The following is a 15414-nucleotide window of genomic DNA, read 5'->3' as shown; positions in this document are numbered from 1 at the left end:
GCACTGCTGCTTTGTGCAGGATTTCTCACTTAGCTGCCTTTGGGGGTATGACCAACAATCCTCAGCCAGCACACCCACTGGTCAGAGATGATGAGAACTGTAGTCCCAAACATCTGGAGAGTGTTGGAGAGAGAGGTATGGAAGAGAGCTCTTACTCTCTCATAGCCAAGTTAACATGATGGCAATTGTTCTAAGCACATTAAAACTTGGTTAGATTCTACATCTGTCCTCATCCACCTTTAAACAAATGTTCCCCATGGAAATACTTAGGCTAGAATAAATCACAGACACCTCACAAATAAATGAATATTTTACTCACAGCGTTTCCAGAAGTATCAAACAAGTCTCTACACATTGACATTACAATAATCCAATACACGTTGGATTAGCAAAGATGCAGGCTATAAAAATCTCATTTTAGGGAGATTCAGTTGACTTGCAGGGAGCCCAGGTCGCATGGCTTCTTGCTTGTTCCAGGAAGCACAAAGAGAGAGGGAAAAGGTGGCAGAACCTGCTGAGAGCCTGCTAAGCCACATCCACCGGCAACCTAAGCTCAGGTGAACCCTTGTGAATCAATAACTGTATATTACAAAAGAAGGGACCCATCTGGGGACGGCTGGTGTAGGCAGCACTAAGATAGATAGACCAATGGCCTGACTCAGTATAAGGCACCTTCCCATTGTCCTAATTGCTTTAGATCAAGCAAATGTTTGAAGATACAGGAGCAGAGAGTGGTTTTAAAAAAGATAAGTTGGCAACCTTAGACCCTGATCAAAACAGTCGCCCAAAAGGAGCATTTGACAATGGAGTTCTCAGGATAATTATTTCCCCCACCTCACAGGGTAGCTGTGCCATCATCACCCACGGAAGAGCATTCGAGGGGTTGGCTGCGGGGAAGCGATGTCAGGCAGTTCGAAGAAAGCTGTGCGGGAGACCAAAAGACACAACAGCAGCATAAGAGGTAATGGATTCAACCATAAGTAATTCATCCCACTTAGGAGAGTGTGAGAGCCAGTCTCCCAGGGGTGGGCTATGTCTCCCAGAGCCCCAGGCCAGGCTAGGATTACTTACAGAGCCATTAACTTGAGGCGGAATGGGAAACAGGCCAGGAGAGCTCAGCATCCACTCACTCACACGCCCTTGTTTGCTGTAGGCTGGAAGAGAGAAGGGGCATCAAAGCCAGCTGCAGGGAGCCTGTGGCTTGACAAGGAGAGCAGGGGACGGACGTGGGGACTTGTGGGCTGTTGACAGAGGGGCTTGGGCTGGAGTGTGGCTGTGCTGCAAGGGGTCTCCAGAAATCCTGCATCTCTTTGGATCCCAAGAGCAACATCGGAAGTGGGGACGCATCTGTTTTATTGCGGGCTGAGTCCAGGCCAATCCCATCGTGCACCACACCTGCCTCCTGCCACAACCCGCTCCAATTCCTAAATGAGTCATTACGTCTCCATGGCGATGGATGCAGCAGAAAGCAAAATTGCAATAACTGTTTGGGAGAAGAGTGGGGAGGGAAGGACAGAGAGCGCATAAGTGAGATTGCATTGCAAGGGGTGTGTGAGAGATGACAAGGCACAATATTCCAAAATCTACTTTGTGTTTTTACCGAAGGTCCAGTATACATTTGAGAGACAATCGCCATGAGGTATGCTGTTGTTAATGCCTTCCTTTTTCAAAACAGAAAGATGGATAAAACTAAACAGGATAAGGATGGGAGACAAGGTCTTCCAGAAAGCATTTTTCCCCTTAATACAAAAAAATAGAACTACAAATTCAAACAAGCATGGTTAAAATAAGAAAACTATTGTTTAAAATAGAAGTACTGTTGTGAATTTGCTGTTGGACTCATTCCTAATAATCAATCCCTATAGTTTGCTTAAACTGACTTCGGATGAGAATCTGGGATTTGATGCAAAATAGCTTTAAGACCAAATTAGACCTGGTATTAACTGCAATTAACAGTTCAAGTTTTATTTGTTTATTTAATGCAACTTCCAAGCTCTCACTGCCCAACAGGATCAGATGAATGGGTTTTTTAAAAAAGCATTCCTTCAAGCTGATGAAAATGCTGCCCTGCTCTTAAGCTGCTATTTACCCTGGAAGGGAAGCTTCCATTGCTTTCCAAAGTCTGTAGATATTTCCTGACTGGTCCATTCATCTCCAGGGCTGGGGCTGAGGTGAGTGCTTGGGAGGCTGCCTGGAGTTGTCTGAAGGCTGGGGAGCTGGTGGTAGGAGTAGAAGATTTGCCTCCATGTAGCAGTACCTGCTGTTTGCCTCCACTCGGACTCCTGCCTGCATGTTCATAAATGAAGGAAATATTACAAAGAGACCATAATAAGTCGCTGAACCCCTGGAACTTTACTGCCACTCAGCCAAAAGAGGGAAACTGTTGCAAAGAGCATGCATGCCAAGGTTGCATTTTCTAATATGAGCCCAGATCACTATTATTCCCATTCTACAGATGGAAGAACTGAGGCTGACAGTGATTTGTTCAAAGCCCCTCCAGCTGTGGGCAGACTTGAACTGACATCTCCCAAGTTAAACTCCCTACCTACGGAGCCACAGACACTTTAGATTTTGATCGTACTTCTAGCCTGCAGTATTCTTGTGATCCCCGGTCTGTGTCTGTGTACGGATTGGGAAATATAACATTAAATTGCATTTAACTGGAAAAAGTTCATGTGTCGAATGAATTACACCCCAGATTTTTCATCATAGTGAAATAGGCAATAATAATAATTTAATAACTTTATTATTTATACCCCACCCATCTGGCTGGTTTTCCCCAGTGCTAAAAGTGAGATTATTGCTTACCTAGGCAAAAACCAGCAGCTTCAAGACTGTAGCCAAGTCACAAAGAACTACCCTAGTGTATTAATATTTGTGTTTGTTTACAAAACATTAACATATAAAACACTTTGACTTAGCCTAATATGAGAGCTTGGCATGTCATGGGGATTTTAATGTCACGTTCATGGCAGTGTGTGCTTAGGACTGAAGCCTTAGGTGTTCAGAAACTGGAGACAGGATGCAAGAATCATCTCTCTCTACGTCTGTCTCTCTCTCTAGGTGGGTGGGTCTAAGTTCTCCAAATGTCAAGACAAGATGAACCCACCATTAAGGAGAGAGAGAGAGAGAGAGAGAGAGAGAGAGAGAGAGAGAGAGAGAGAGAGATCTGGTTCCATCATGTGCAGATTATACACAGGAGGAAAACGTATCTCTGGCCTGAAGGGGTTGAGGGTGGATGCAGGAAAGGGAAGGAAGGATGGATACACTGGGACTAGGAAATATAGGTTATGGAGAGCAGAGCAGGGATGCTGCATTTAAGGTGTGTGTCCTCGCTCCCCAGTGCGGAGAGCAGTGTTGCTTAGAGGGAGCTACCCAATACATTTCCTTGACAAAGACAAGGGAGCAGACCTTCTGAGATCTGCATATGAGATCCCCTCTTGCTCATTCTGCCCCAAAGCCCAGTCCTGATGGATGGCACCTACTGTGTAGTTTGGTTGGCTCTTCCAGGAAGAGTGTCCAGGAAGTCAGCCACCCGCAGGAGCTGAACCCACACTGGGCTTGGTAGTGGTGGTGAATGCTTGAAACCAGATTCACTCTGGAAGACACTTGAGCTTGCTAGACTCACTTGGCTTACATGAATTCTGCCTCAAGGGTGCTCCAGTAGCTATGCCGTTTGAACGTCTCCAAGCTGGAGTTTTATTGTGGGTTTAGCCTGCAACGTATTCTTGACACAAAAGCAGGACAAAACACAGAACATTTGTGGTATGGAAAGTTACGGGATTTCAGCAGGAAGAACATACGCAGCAGGCACTGATTGGAAACGACAACAAGAGTATTGTTAGCCCAGAAATGGAAGCAAGAAGAAATTCCGATGAAAGAAGAATGGCAGACAAAATCAATGGACTACGCAGAATTGGATAAAATGACAGGAAAGATTCGAAACCTGCGGGACCAGAGATTCACAGAAGATTGGAAGAAGTTTACGAATTATTTGAAGAGCAACAGTAATCAACAAATTACGTTAGTAGGACTACAAGGAGTTTTGTAAGGAGAAATAGATGAAATGTTGCAAATTAGAAAAATAATAGAGATATTAGTTATGAGATTTTAATGTAATGGGAAAGTAAGAAATGTATATTAAGTGATTAGATTGGAAAATTTTCGGATGTGATTGATGGCAGTAAAAAAATTGTATAAGATGGACAAGTGCGTTTAATTACTGTTGAAAATGATATGTTAAAAAACTAATAAAATTTTATATATCCATCCCAAAGCTTTTGCAGATAAGTACAAATAGCATTGAAAGTGGAATTGTGACTAACCACAAGAAGCACAAATCACCATGAATGCAGAAATAGAGTTTTAGAGTTGGCTGGTGTCTTAAAGGGGACAACATATTGGATGCGAAAAGCTGCCTGGCCACAAAACTCACTGGATGTTCCTTGGACCGGTTGGTAACTCTCAGCATTATCTACATCTCAGGGTTGCTGTGAATTTAATATGGGGTGTCCCTAACCCACCCTTTGTGGGTGCCGTGGGTGCTAAAACATTTTAAAAAGTAAAGGAAAAGGAGATAGGCTAAATGAGGCACTGGAAGGAAAAAGGGAGCATGAAAGGGGAATAAAATGAGGGTTGGAAGGTTGGAAGCAGGAGGTGAAAATAAAAGAGGCTCCTGGACACTTTCCCCTTCATTTAAGTTCTCTCTGAGTAAGTGGCAGGGTGAATGCACTCTACACATGCTCAGAAACATTTGGTCAGCATTGCTCTATCTATGCCAGAGAACTGCAAAGTGCCCTGTGATCTTTGGATGAATTCAATAAATCTATTTTAAATTTAATTTAATGAATTTAATAAACAACTAATATAAAATTAAATAATAATGCACCCCTTTTCATGGCAAGCAGGCCAAAAGTGAGTTCTGTCTGAAATTAAACTCCACAGAGAGTGGGGTGGAGCTGGGGAGAGAGAAAGAGAGAGAGAGAGAGAGAGAGAGAGAGAGAGAGATTAACAGTATGACTCGCTTCAGGAAAAAGGTTTGTTCTTTAAAGATAATAATAAAACAAAACAAAGCCACACCTTTCTACACGGTCACGGAGGCTGTGCAGATCGCTTGGCGCTGAAAGGGATGCACTTTGCACGCGCTCCGGTGCCCCCTGTCCTTGGCTAGTGAAATCGGAGGCGGAGGTACCGGCGTGGCCGTGCTTCTCCTCCCCCCGCAGCCCGCCAAGGGTGCCAACTTCAATAAAATATTGGGTGGGGGGCAGGTAAGCCTCGCCCCGAATAATCAATCATAAGACGTGGCGCACACCAAACCATTTGAATGAGACAATGCCTATTAACTTTGGGGTGGGGCTCAAATATTTTAGGGGGGGCGAAGGCACCTCGCCCTCCCCCCGTTGGCTCCTTAGATGCCCCCCGCTGTCCTTGAGCCCCGGGCGCGGAGCGATGGGCAGAGGCGGGGCCGCGGCGACGAGGCGGAGCTCCGGCTCTTGTCTGGCGCTGCCGCCGCCTCCTCTGGCGCAGTCCGGGCTCGGCTCCGTCGCTCGCTTGCTGTCGCCGCCGCCGCCGTCTGGGCAGCCTCGACCTCCCGTCCAACCCAGAGGGAGCGATGGGCCCAGCGCTGCTGCTCGCGCTGCTCTCGGGCCTCGGAGCCGCCAAGGTAGGCGATTCGAACCCAGAACCGGCGCCGGAGCATCAGCCCGCCGGGCGGGCAGGATGACCGGGGGGACGCGAGCCACTTGCGGGATGGGCGAGCATCCGCGGAGGGGGCGAGGGGTGCCGGGTTATCTGGGGACTCCACACCCAGAGGACACGTAGACGAGCCCCTGGCCCTGCGGCTTGGCTTCCTTGCTGGAGCGATCCAGAACCATTGGGCTCTGCCGGCACTTTTCTGTGGCGCACCTGCTTTTCTGCCTCTGCGCAGCCAGCCGCGCTCTGGAGGGCGCGCATCTGATTTCTGTAGATGACTGAATAGTCGTCGTTGGCAGCCCAGGGAGAAAGGAGAGGCGTGGGGGGGCACCCAAGAGCTGAATTAATGGGGCACTGTGGGGATGTGGGGGGGATGAGGAGCGTTCTTCATCTCAATGATGGTGATCTGGAATAAGGATGCTCTCCAAACCGTGCAGGACACCTGGCAATCTGCGTGTGTTTCTGTGCTGGGAAGCAAAAAACAGCGAGTCATTTGTGCATCAATTTCACCCGCCGATCCCAAAAAAAGGGCGCTCGTGTGTTTGTGCGTGTGCTTGTGACTCATGCCTGTTCCCTCTGTGAGCAACTGGGGGCTTTTGTGGGTGGAAAGGTAAAGGACGCGTTACGAATTCAGCTCCATCGTTTCCAAGAATTACGCACAGCAGAAGAAGCGTGTGCATGTGTGCAAAGGGCAGAGCGAGTGCTGGGGGGCGTTGCTGTGTACAAAGTGTGGGTGCGCGGGACTAAGGATGATCTAAGGGTGTGGGGCTTTTGTGGAAAGAGTGTGACGGGTGCAAGCCAAGTTGCGGGGTGCGTCTGTGTGGCAGATGGGCCACAAAAGAAGTACACCGTTATTTTTGCACCTGTTATCCATCTGTACAAGACGGAGTGTGTGCGTGTGTGTTTGTGTGTAAAAGGAGGTGCAAAGTGAGGGGTACTGAAATGCATGCCATGTATTATTCGTTTTAAAAAATAATTCAGGGCATGTATTTTGGGGCATTTTATTGAACAAAATTCATATACTAATTGATTGTCAATAGAGCCTCTAAACGAGTTGCAGAACAATAAAACCAGCATTAAAATTAAAACATTTTTTAAAATGCCAATAAAAGACAAGAGTTGAAAGCAGGAATGAAAATATATATCAAAGAATACTTAAAATCTGCAATAAACTGGAAACATATTAAGACACAATTTTCATCGATGGGCTTTTATGTCCGTGGCCTGTCTGCTGTGCGCTGCCACCCATCTCAGCTGTAGGAGTCTTGACTCCTTATTAAGGGGTAGTTTGAACAAAGCCAGAGGCAGATTGGATGCTGCGGGGCTTTTGCACATATGTAGAATATGTGTTTGAGGTGGGAGAGGCTGAAGGGAGCACCGCTTAGCTCAAGAGAGCCTCACAAACACCAAAGTGATTTCTCAGTGTACCCAAACCAACCAGGCTTCCCAGCATCTATCCTCCTGGTGGTTGTGACTAACTCTGCAGGAAGACTGCGGAGGACCTTCCACCGTGACACATCCTCAAGGGCTTCTGTGCACATCCGTGCATTGATGCCCGCCCTTAGTCTGGCCCATCTGCCTCCTCTACTGGCAGATCCCCCTTGCCCCCATTTCCAGAGGGTCTTTCAGCTCCTGAATCTTGATTACGGCTCAAGTACTGTAAATTTCTCCATTTGGGTAGGCGTTAGTCAGAGGAAGTTTGGTTACTGGTCCTCAGATGTGAGATGGGCGCATGGTGCAAATTGATATGTTAATAATAACAATGATGTTAATCATTATTAATGATTAGTAATGCCCTGAAATTTGGCTGCTGTTAGTTACGTAGATATGGCTTATATATGAAGGACATGTGGTGATTTGCAATAACCAATTTGCAATTGGGAAAAGAGTGTGGCTGGTATAGATCGTATTTGTGTGTATTGGGCTGGTAGGTCTGAACTTGGAAACAGGCTTCTGTCTATGTGTGTGGTACACACACACACACAAATTCAGCCTTTGTTGTTCTGTCTTCATCAAAGCCTTTTTACAAATGTGAAGAAAAATAGAAAAATGGATGTGATTCTAACCAATTACACCATCGGGAGATGCAGAAATATAGACACCTACATCTACAAAGGGAGAAGCAAAATGCCATACTATGGCAGTCAAGAGACAAAATAGTTTATTGTGACGTGAGCTTTTCAGTCCCTACAACTGGTCCTGCGAACATCTACTGCGAATGATACAATAAACCAGTTGCTTCACCAGAAAACCATCTCATTTTCTGTCCTTTGGCGGTTGCAGACTTATTGCAAAAATCCAGAGTGAAACCAAGGAGAAAAATCTGGAAAGAGTCTAATAGAAGGGGCTCAGGCATAGTCTAGTTTTCAGGCTTGGCTTTTTTTTTTTTTTAAAGTCTCTAGCTGATGTTCTTCTAGACGTCAGAGCAGGAAATGTGCAGGCAGTTTTCGGCTCAATTACTCACTCGAAATTAAATCTGCCTCTGCTTTGTAGTATTCACCCCCACGCCTCTCCTAGCCATGACGCTCACTGAGTAATGCTTGATAATTCAGCATGCAGTGGTACCTCTGGTTGCGAATGGGATCCGTTCCAGAGGCCCGTTTGCAACATGAAAAGCCCGCAACCTGAAGCGCTGTATCTGCGCAGGTGTGCGGCATGATTTGGTGCTTGTGCACATGCGCGAAGCGAGATTTTGTGCTACTATAATAATAATAATAATAATAATTTACTATTTATACCCCAACCATCTGGCTGGGTCTCCCCAGCCACCCTGGGTGGCTTCCAACAAAGTATGAAAATACAGTGGTCTGTGGGGGTTTTTAATGTATTTTTATTAAAGATTTTCTTGATTTACAAAGGTATGTGCAAAGTCTCTCTCTCATATTTTTGTTTTCCACGTAACAACTTTTTTTTTTTACAAATCGGTTTCATTTGTTGAGACATTAGGAAGAATAGGGAGAAAGAGGTGGAGGGGGGAAAATATGAGTGGGGGTGGGGTCGGGTGGTGAATACAGTGGTCTGTTAAACATTAAAAGCTTCCCTAAACAGGGCTGCCTTCAGATGCGCGTGCTGTGCATGCGCGAGCGGCGAAACCCGGAAGTAACCCTTTCCGGTACTTCTGGGTCACTGTGGGACGCAACCTGAAAAAACATAACATGAAGCAAACGTAACATGAGGTATGACTGTAGTTGCGCCTAAACACCAGGGCTGATCCAAGATGTTTTGCTGCTGGAGGCAGAACAGCAAATGACACCTGCACCTCCAAAAGTCAAGGTGCATCGTGAGCAAGACGGACTGAGTTAGAATTGTGGAGCTGGAAGGGACCCTGAGAGTCATCTAGTCCAACCCCCAACAAAGCAGGAATCTCAGCTAGCATCCCTGATGGCCATCCAGCCTCTCATTGAAAACCTCCAAGGAAGGAGACTTTGCCGCCATCCAAGGGAGACCATTCCGCCATTGAACAGCTCTTACTGTCAGAAAGTTCTTCCTAATGTTTTGTTGGAATCGCCTTTCTTGTACACCTTAAGTGGGTTACCTATTGCTAGGTGAAAATAACAGAGGCCAACCAGAGAATATTGAGAAGCAAACCAGCTAGTAAGCCTGATCTTTATTAAAGCTGTTGCAGTAGGGTGCTCCCCTCACAGGCAGGAGGATGGAGGAGGACACAGAACAAAGGTGTCCCTGCCCTTATAGAGACAATTTAAATTCCCTGCCCTGGAGCTCAAGACCACCCCTCCATACATCATACATACATCACAGAAGGTGTGTAACCCAAGACCACCACCCATAAACATCATACCTACATCACAGAAAAGGCGGTCTACAACAGAAATTTGAATGTTGTTGCTTTTCCTGTCTGCCAGGTTATCTGATAATGCCTTTCCTGGTAGTCTGGCCATTCCTTTGAGATGGTGATTACCCAATTCCTGAGACAATGGGAAGGTTCCCTCACCCCCTCCCTCCTTGCAGAGAAAACATTTGGTCAGTTTGGGAGTCAAAATGGTTTCAGGCTGGTCTTCCTGTGCTGCTCCAGACATGTGGTCCACATATCTATGTACGTGCTTAGTTGCTACATTTATGAACATTTATTATATATAAAAGACCTTAAATTTTTTATTATACTGTTCCATACTGAAGTATGATGGCCCACACCACGAAATGCCCAGTGACTGGCTTGCTGTGGGGCAGAGGTGGTATCGTGCCCCCCTCCCTGCGGTTGCTGCCAGCCTGACTTCTGACCTTTCCTTAAAATTCAGTTTGCATTCTTTCCCCCTGTTTCTTACAGCCTCTCCCCAGCACAGGGGGCTCCCGTGGAGGGCTGAACCACAACTTACCTGGGGGAGCCCGAAGGGTTCGGCGGGAGCTGCAGGGAGTGCCCTACGAGGCGGTCGAGTCTGCATTGGCCAATGAGGTGTATTACCCCGAACTCGTCCGGCTGGCAGCGATGGAGAGAGCCATGTCGTCCCCTGGTGGCCAGCTGCAGGAAGAGCACCTTGCCCAAGCCTTAGAGAGAGCCATGGCCGCCTCCGGTAACCAACTGCAAGATGACCGCTTGGCCCAGGCGCTAGAGAGAGCGGTGGCACCGCCTGGGAACCAGTTCCAACCAGACGAACGCTTGGCCCTCGCTCTGCAGCGCCTCCTTCAGGACGGGCATCGCCGGGACCAGGAGTCTGCCTATCTGGCCAACTTGCTCAGGCTTTGGGAAGAAGCAAAGGGGCCCCCGTTGTACCCAGAGTATGATGAGACCGGCTTAGCAGGCAACTCCTTCCCACCTCAAACACAGCGCAATCGCCACTGGGTCCCAGAAGGAGGATTTGAACCCCAAGAGGAGCTGGGAGGGGAGGAAGAACCTACTGGGGAGATGGACCCTGAGATGCTGAGGTAGCTGGAATGGGGTCCCATTTCTGAGCTAGGGCTTAGCCCCAGAACCTGTTTGGAATGCCATTCTCAGCTGTGTAACACAGGAAGCAATAAAGAAGGGAGTGCCTATGACATAGTTGTCAACTTTTCCCTTTTTTGAAGGGAAATTCCCTTATTCCGAATAGGATTCCTCGCAAGAAAAGGGGAAAGTTGACATCTATGGCCTAGGAGCATGTGCAGAATGCCCACACATTGTCTTCTCTCACAGAATAAACTCAGGCTGCCTTCATACACCTCTCTTTTTATATAGAATATATAATTAAAATAACAAGGTAGTACATTCGAGGAAACAGTTAATGGAACAGGAAGTGGTACATAAGAAATTTCAGTGGCAGTTTATATTTTCACCAGAATCAAGCAGTAAAGCGTTTTTCCTGGTTTCAGGTGTGGGGCTATGTATGCGTGACTATCTCCACTTTTTTTTTTAACCATGCATATAGAAAAGTTGCTTGTCGTGGAGAAGAGTTCGCCCAGCCTTCTCCCTGGCAAGCTCTTTGTCCAAATACAGCGAGTTTGTTTTTCAAGAGGCACTCGTTCGGCAATGCAAACCCTCACCTGAAATGCTGTAATCCAGTAATGACGTTCCATTGGAGTATAAAAATAATTATCAAATAATGCTTGGGAAATGCATGGTTTTGAACAACTTGTGCAGTCTGCCCCTGCCTCATGCACATGGAAACAAGGGGCAAGATTGCTAGGCTGAAGAGCAAGGCATGGGCTCCAGCACTTTTACCTTTTTAAAGAAAACCACAGCCTAGGAAATATTCAGTGTAGAAAATCTGGACCCTAGAACTGCCTTCTTCAGCCTGAGGTCCTCCTGAGCTCCTCGACTACAGGTCCCCTCTTTCCTGACTGCTGGCCATGCTAGCGGGAGCTGATGAAAATTGTAGTTCAAAGCATCTGAAAGATGCTGCTGGGCCCAACAGCCCCTCCCCCAGCTGGATATTCCAGGTAGGTCCCCCAGATTTGCATCTGGCGGCTTACATGCAGGTGGAATTCTGGAATTTTAGTTAGTGCACTGCACAGTCACTAATTTCTCAGTAAGGAGGGAACCTGCTTCACTTTAGGTAGATTTTGGCATGTAATAATTTTAGTAAAATGCAATAAAACCATGATGTAGAGCAGTATAGGATGCGGGTGGCGCTGTGGGTTAAACCACAGAGCCTAGGACTTGCCCATTGGACGGTCGGCGGTTCGAATCCACGCGATGGGGTGAGCTCCCGTTGTTCGGCCCCAGCTCCTGCCAACCTGCAGTTCGAAAGCACGTCAAAATGCAAGTAGATAAATAGGGACCGCTCCAGTGGGAAGGTAAACGGAGTTTCTGTGCGCTGCTCTGGTTCGCCAGAAGCGGCTTAGTCATGCTGGCCACATGACCCAGAAGCTGTACGCCGGCTCCCTTGGCCAATAAAGCGGGATGAGCGCCGCAACCCCAGAGTCGGCCATGACTGTACCTAATGGTCAGGGGTCCCTTTACCTTTATATAGCATTATAGGCTGTCTGGGTTGCATCCAATGCTGTCCATCCATTCGTGAAAGGCTAGCTGATGCAGCAGAGGCACCTTCTTTGAGTGCAAAACAGAGGGAGGAATTTCTCCTTTCTCCTACAGCTCCCTGCACTGCCTTCCATGCTATTCCAGAAGAACTGGAGCATACCGTATTTTTCGCTCTATAAGACGCACCTTTTCCCTCCTAAAAAGTAAGGGGAAATGTGTGCGTGTCTTATGGAGCGAATGCAGGCTGCGCAGCTATCCCAGAAGCCAGAACAGCAAGAGGGATCGCTGCTTTCGCTGCGCAGCGATCCCTCTTGCTGTTCTGGCTTCTGGGATAGCAACGCAAAGCCTCTTCAAGGCAGCGGGAAGAAGAAGAAGAAGAAGAAGAAGAAGAAGAGTTTGGATTTGATATCCCGCCTTTCACTCCCTTTAAGGAGTCTCAAAGCGGCTAACATTCTCCTTTCCCTTCCTCCCCCACAACAAACACCCTGTGAGGTGAGTGGGGCTGAGAGACTTCAAAGAAGTGTGACTGGCTCAAGGTCACCCAGCAGCTGCATGTGGAGGAGCGGAGACGCGAACCCGGTTCCCCAGATTACGAGACTACCGCTCTTAACCACTACACCACACTGGCTCTCTCCTGCCCTGAAGAGGTTTCAGAATATATTTTTTCTTGTTTTCCTCCTCCAAAAACTAGGTGCGTCTTATGGTCTGGTGCATCTTATAGAGCGAAAAATACAAAGTTTGTGTGTGCGTGTGCAGAGGTCTGGAGAAGGAGGGCAGGCGGAGCAATAGACATTGTCTGCTCTCCATGCCCACTGGAGCCCTTTGTAAATGGAAGGACAGGGCTGAGTCCAAGTGCTTGCATTTCTCTGTTTGCTACCTTAAGGGAACCTTTTCCCACATCGACTTGGCTGGCGAGGAACGCTTGTCTATCAGTTGTAGAACCGCAGCGAGCCACAAAGTATTGGGGACACAAACAATGGGAAATGTTCACTGCGGGGGCAAACTGTTTTCCCTGGAAGTCTGGACACCAGTATTGATATTGTCAGTAAGAAATCTCGGATAAGCTTTCAACTTATCTAAGAAGTCATTATCCTAGTGTATGGAGAAGAGGAAGACTAATCCAAGGAAGAGAAAAATCCAGGTGTTACCTCTGGGGAATCTATTCCCCCCCCCCCCCCCAAAATTTTTTTTTATTGATTTTCCACATTTATCACAAAAATGACCTAACAAAACACACAACAAAGAAAAACACATTACACTGCAATAAACTAAACACAAAGAAAAAATATTTCTTCAAATACCTAATTTTCATTGATAACTGACTTCCTTGAATCCCCTCTAACTGAATTTCATTATATCACCTGCAGAGCAGTTCTCCAAATTCATATTTCTACTGATATTAACTCCTTTCATTTACTAACCTCTTCTCCTTTATTAATTTTCAAATCCTTGGTATTTACTACCACATATTCTTATTCTACCCCTAAGCTTATTTATCATTTCCAAGAATTTTCTATTTATTTTATGTCACAATATTTAGCTAAATATTCTTTAAATTTCTTCCAATCCTCTTGTGTCTCCTCTTCCTTCTGGTTGTGGATTCTTCCAGTCAGGTCGGCCAGCTCCAAAAAATCCAACATCTTCATCTGCCATTCTTCTATTGTTGGTATTTCTTGCCAGTTTTTGGCTAATAAAAGTCTTGCCGCTTTAGTGGCATACAAAAACAGTCCAACATCTTTTGGGGGGCATTTCCAGTCCTAGTACCTCTGGGAAATCTAAAAGAGCAGACCCCACACTAACCAATCCATGTCTGGGAGTTTCAATGGCATCATTGGGTTCTGTCAACGAAAGTGGGGTTTAGTGGGCAAGGCGAGTATGGAAGGATATATTTGTATGCCATCAGAAATTACAACTTCAGTCTCCAGCCTTTTTGGGGAGAGGGGAGATGGCAGGCAACTTTATGAGTCAAGGCCTTTCCTTGGCTCCCGCAAAGGATTGTGGGAAAAGGCGGAGAGGGCTCCTTCGTCCGACTCACCTTTTTCTCTTGCTCTTCTTTGCAGATACCTGGTTGGCCGGATCCTGGCAGGAGCAGGCAACCTGAACCCCCAGCGTTTCCAAGCGCCTCCCCGGCGCCTGCGGCGTGCCATCTTTGACGGAGGGGACCTACCTGAGCCCCCCAATCTTCTGCGGGTCAAACGACTAGGCGGGGAGGCCGGTGGGGAGCCCCAGCTGCAACGGGTCAAGCGGACAGAAGGGGAAGGGGCCGGCGGGAGGAGGGGGGTTTCTGGGGGGGTGCAGAGGCTTCGGTATCTGCCTGAATAGGAGGAATTGGCCTAAAAAAGATTGGGGGAGCCACCTCGCCCCTGCCCCCCACCTCTCTGGCAGTCTCTGAATGTCAGTGGACTGTGACACCTCGTGTTTGTTCCTGCCTCTTTTCTGCCTTGTGACCCCAAATTACTGAGGAGGAAGGGGGAGAGCCTTGCACTGGGCTCCCCAAATCCCAGTTCTGCTATTGTATGGGGAGGGGGCTCTTTTCCCCGCTAACCTTCTGGGCGTCCTGATAGAAAGCTGCAGTTTGATGGTGATCATCTCTCTCATGTCAAACGCAGAGCTGGGGGCCATCTTGGCTAAAAAAAATATTTAAAAGTGGCTCAAATTACCCCCACCCTAATTTTCCTTCTGCCTTAATAGTCCCATTACCTCAGCCCTGTCTCTCATCCCTTGCTCCTCCCTTGGCCCACCAGAGTTTCCCGCTGCTTGTGTATGTCCGGTTTGTAAGATGCCTTGTGTTCACCCACATTCACGTTACACAAAGACATATGCGCCCTCTTGCTGATTTGTCGCCCTGTTTGATCCTGCTTGTGGCCAGAGTTTTTGGTGTTGATGAATTAATAAAGAGCCCACCAGGTATTTTAATGTAGCGCTGACGTCATTGGTTACATCTTCTCAAACCTTTTTCAAATACCCTACTCTGTTGAACTATGGAGCCCAAAGGTTCAAGTCTCAACGCCCTTGGGAACTTATGTCCAGTCTCAAAGTTTCTCATCTGTAAAACAGGTAAAATATTTACCGGCTTGGAGGGTTCCAGTGAGAATGAATAAGATAAATGATTTTCAAAGCTTATGAAAACAGCTATAAAGGTAAAGGGACCCCTGACCATTAGGTCCAGTCGTGACCGACTCTGGGGTTGCGGCGCTCATCTTGCTTTATTGGCCAAGGAAGTCATGTGGCCAGCATGACTAAGCCACTTCTGGCGAACCAGAGCAGCGCACGGAAACGCCGTTTACCTTCCCGCCAGAGCAGTACCTATT

General features: G+C 47.2%; 1 protein-coding gene and 1 long non-coding RNA gene across 2 annotated transcripts; one reads left to right on the top strand and one right to left on the bottom strand.

The window, feature by feature from the left end:
• Window positions 1–297: 297 nt before the first annotated feature.
• On the bottom strand, window positions 298–1483 carry LOC114588138 (uncharacterized). Its single transcript, XR_013391177.1, has 2 exons — window positions 1072–1483; window positions 298–922 (listed from the first exon to the last, which is right to left on the bottom strand). It is a non-coding gene; the product is annotated as an uncharacterized LOC114588138 (long non-coding RNA).
• A 3900-nt stretch (window positions 1484–5383) lies between these two features.
• On the top strand, window positions 5384–15023 carry PCSK1N (proprotein convertase subtilisin/kexin type 1 inhibitor). Its single transcript, XM_028712200.2, is given in 4 exon segments — window positions 5384–5595; window positions 5598–5662; window positions 9977–10572; window positions 14164–15023. Coding segments are annotated over 4 exon segments (1107 nt in total). The 5' UTR covers window positions 5384–5411; the 3' UTR covers window positions 14426–15023.
• Window positions 15024–15414: the final 391 nt, after the last annotated feature.

The sequence above is a fragment of the Podarcis muralis genome, chromosome 17, assembly GCF_964188315.1.
Source record: "Podarcis muralis chromosome 17, rPodMur119.hap1.1, whole genome shotgun sequence".
NCBI lineage: Eukaryota > Metazoa > Chordata > Lepidosauria > Squamata > Lacertidae > Podarcis > Podarcis muralis.
The sequence above is the reverse complement of the archived record's forward strand: the minus strand, read 5'-3'. Positions and strand labels throughout refer to the sequence as shown.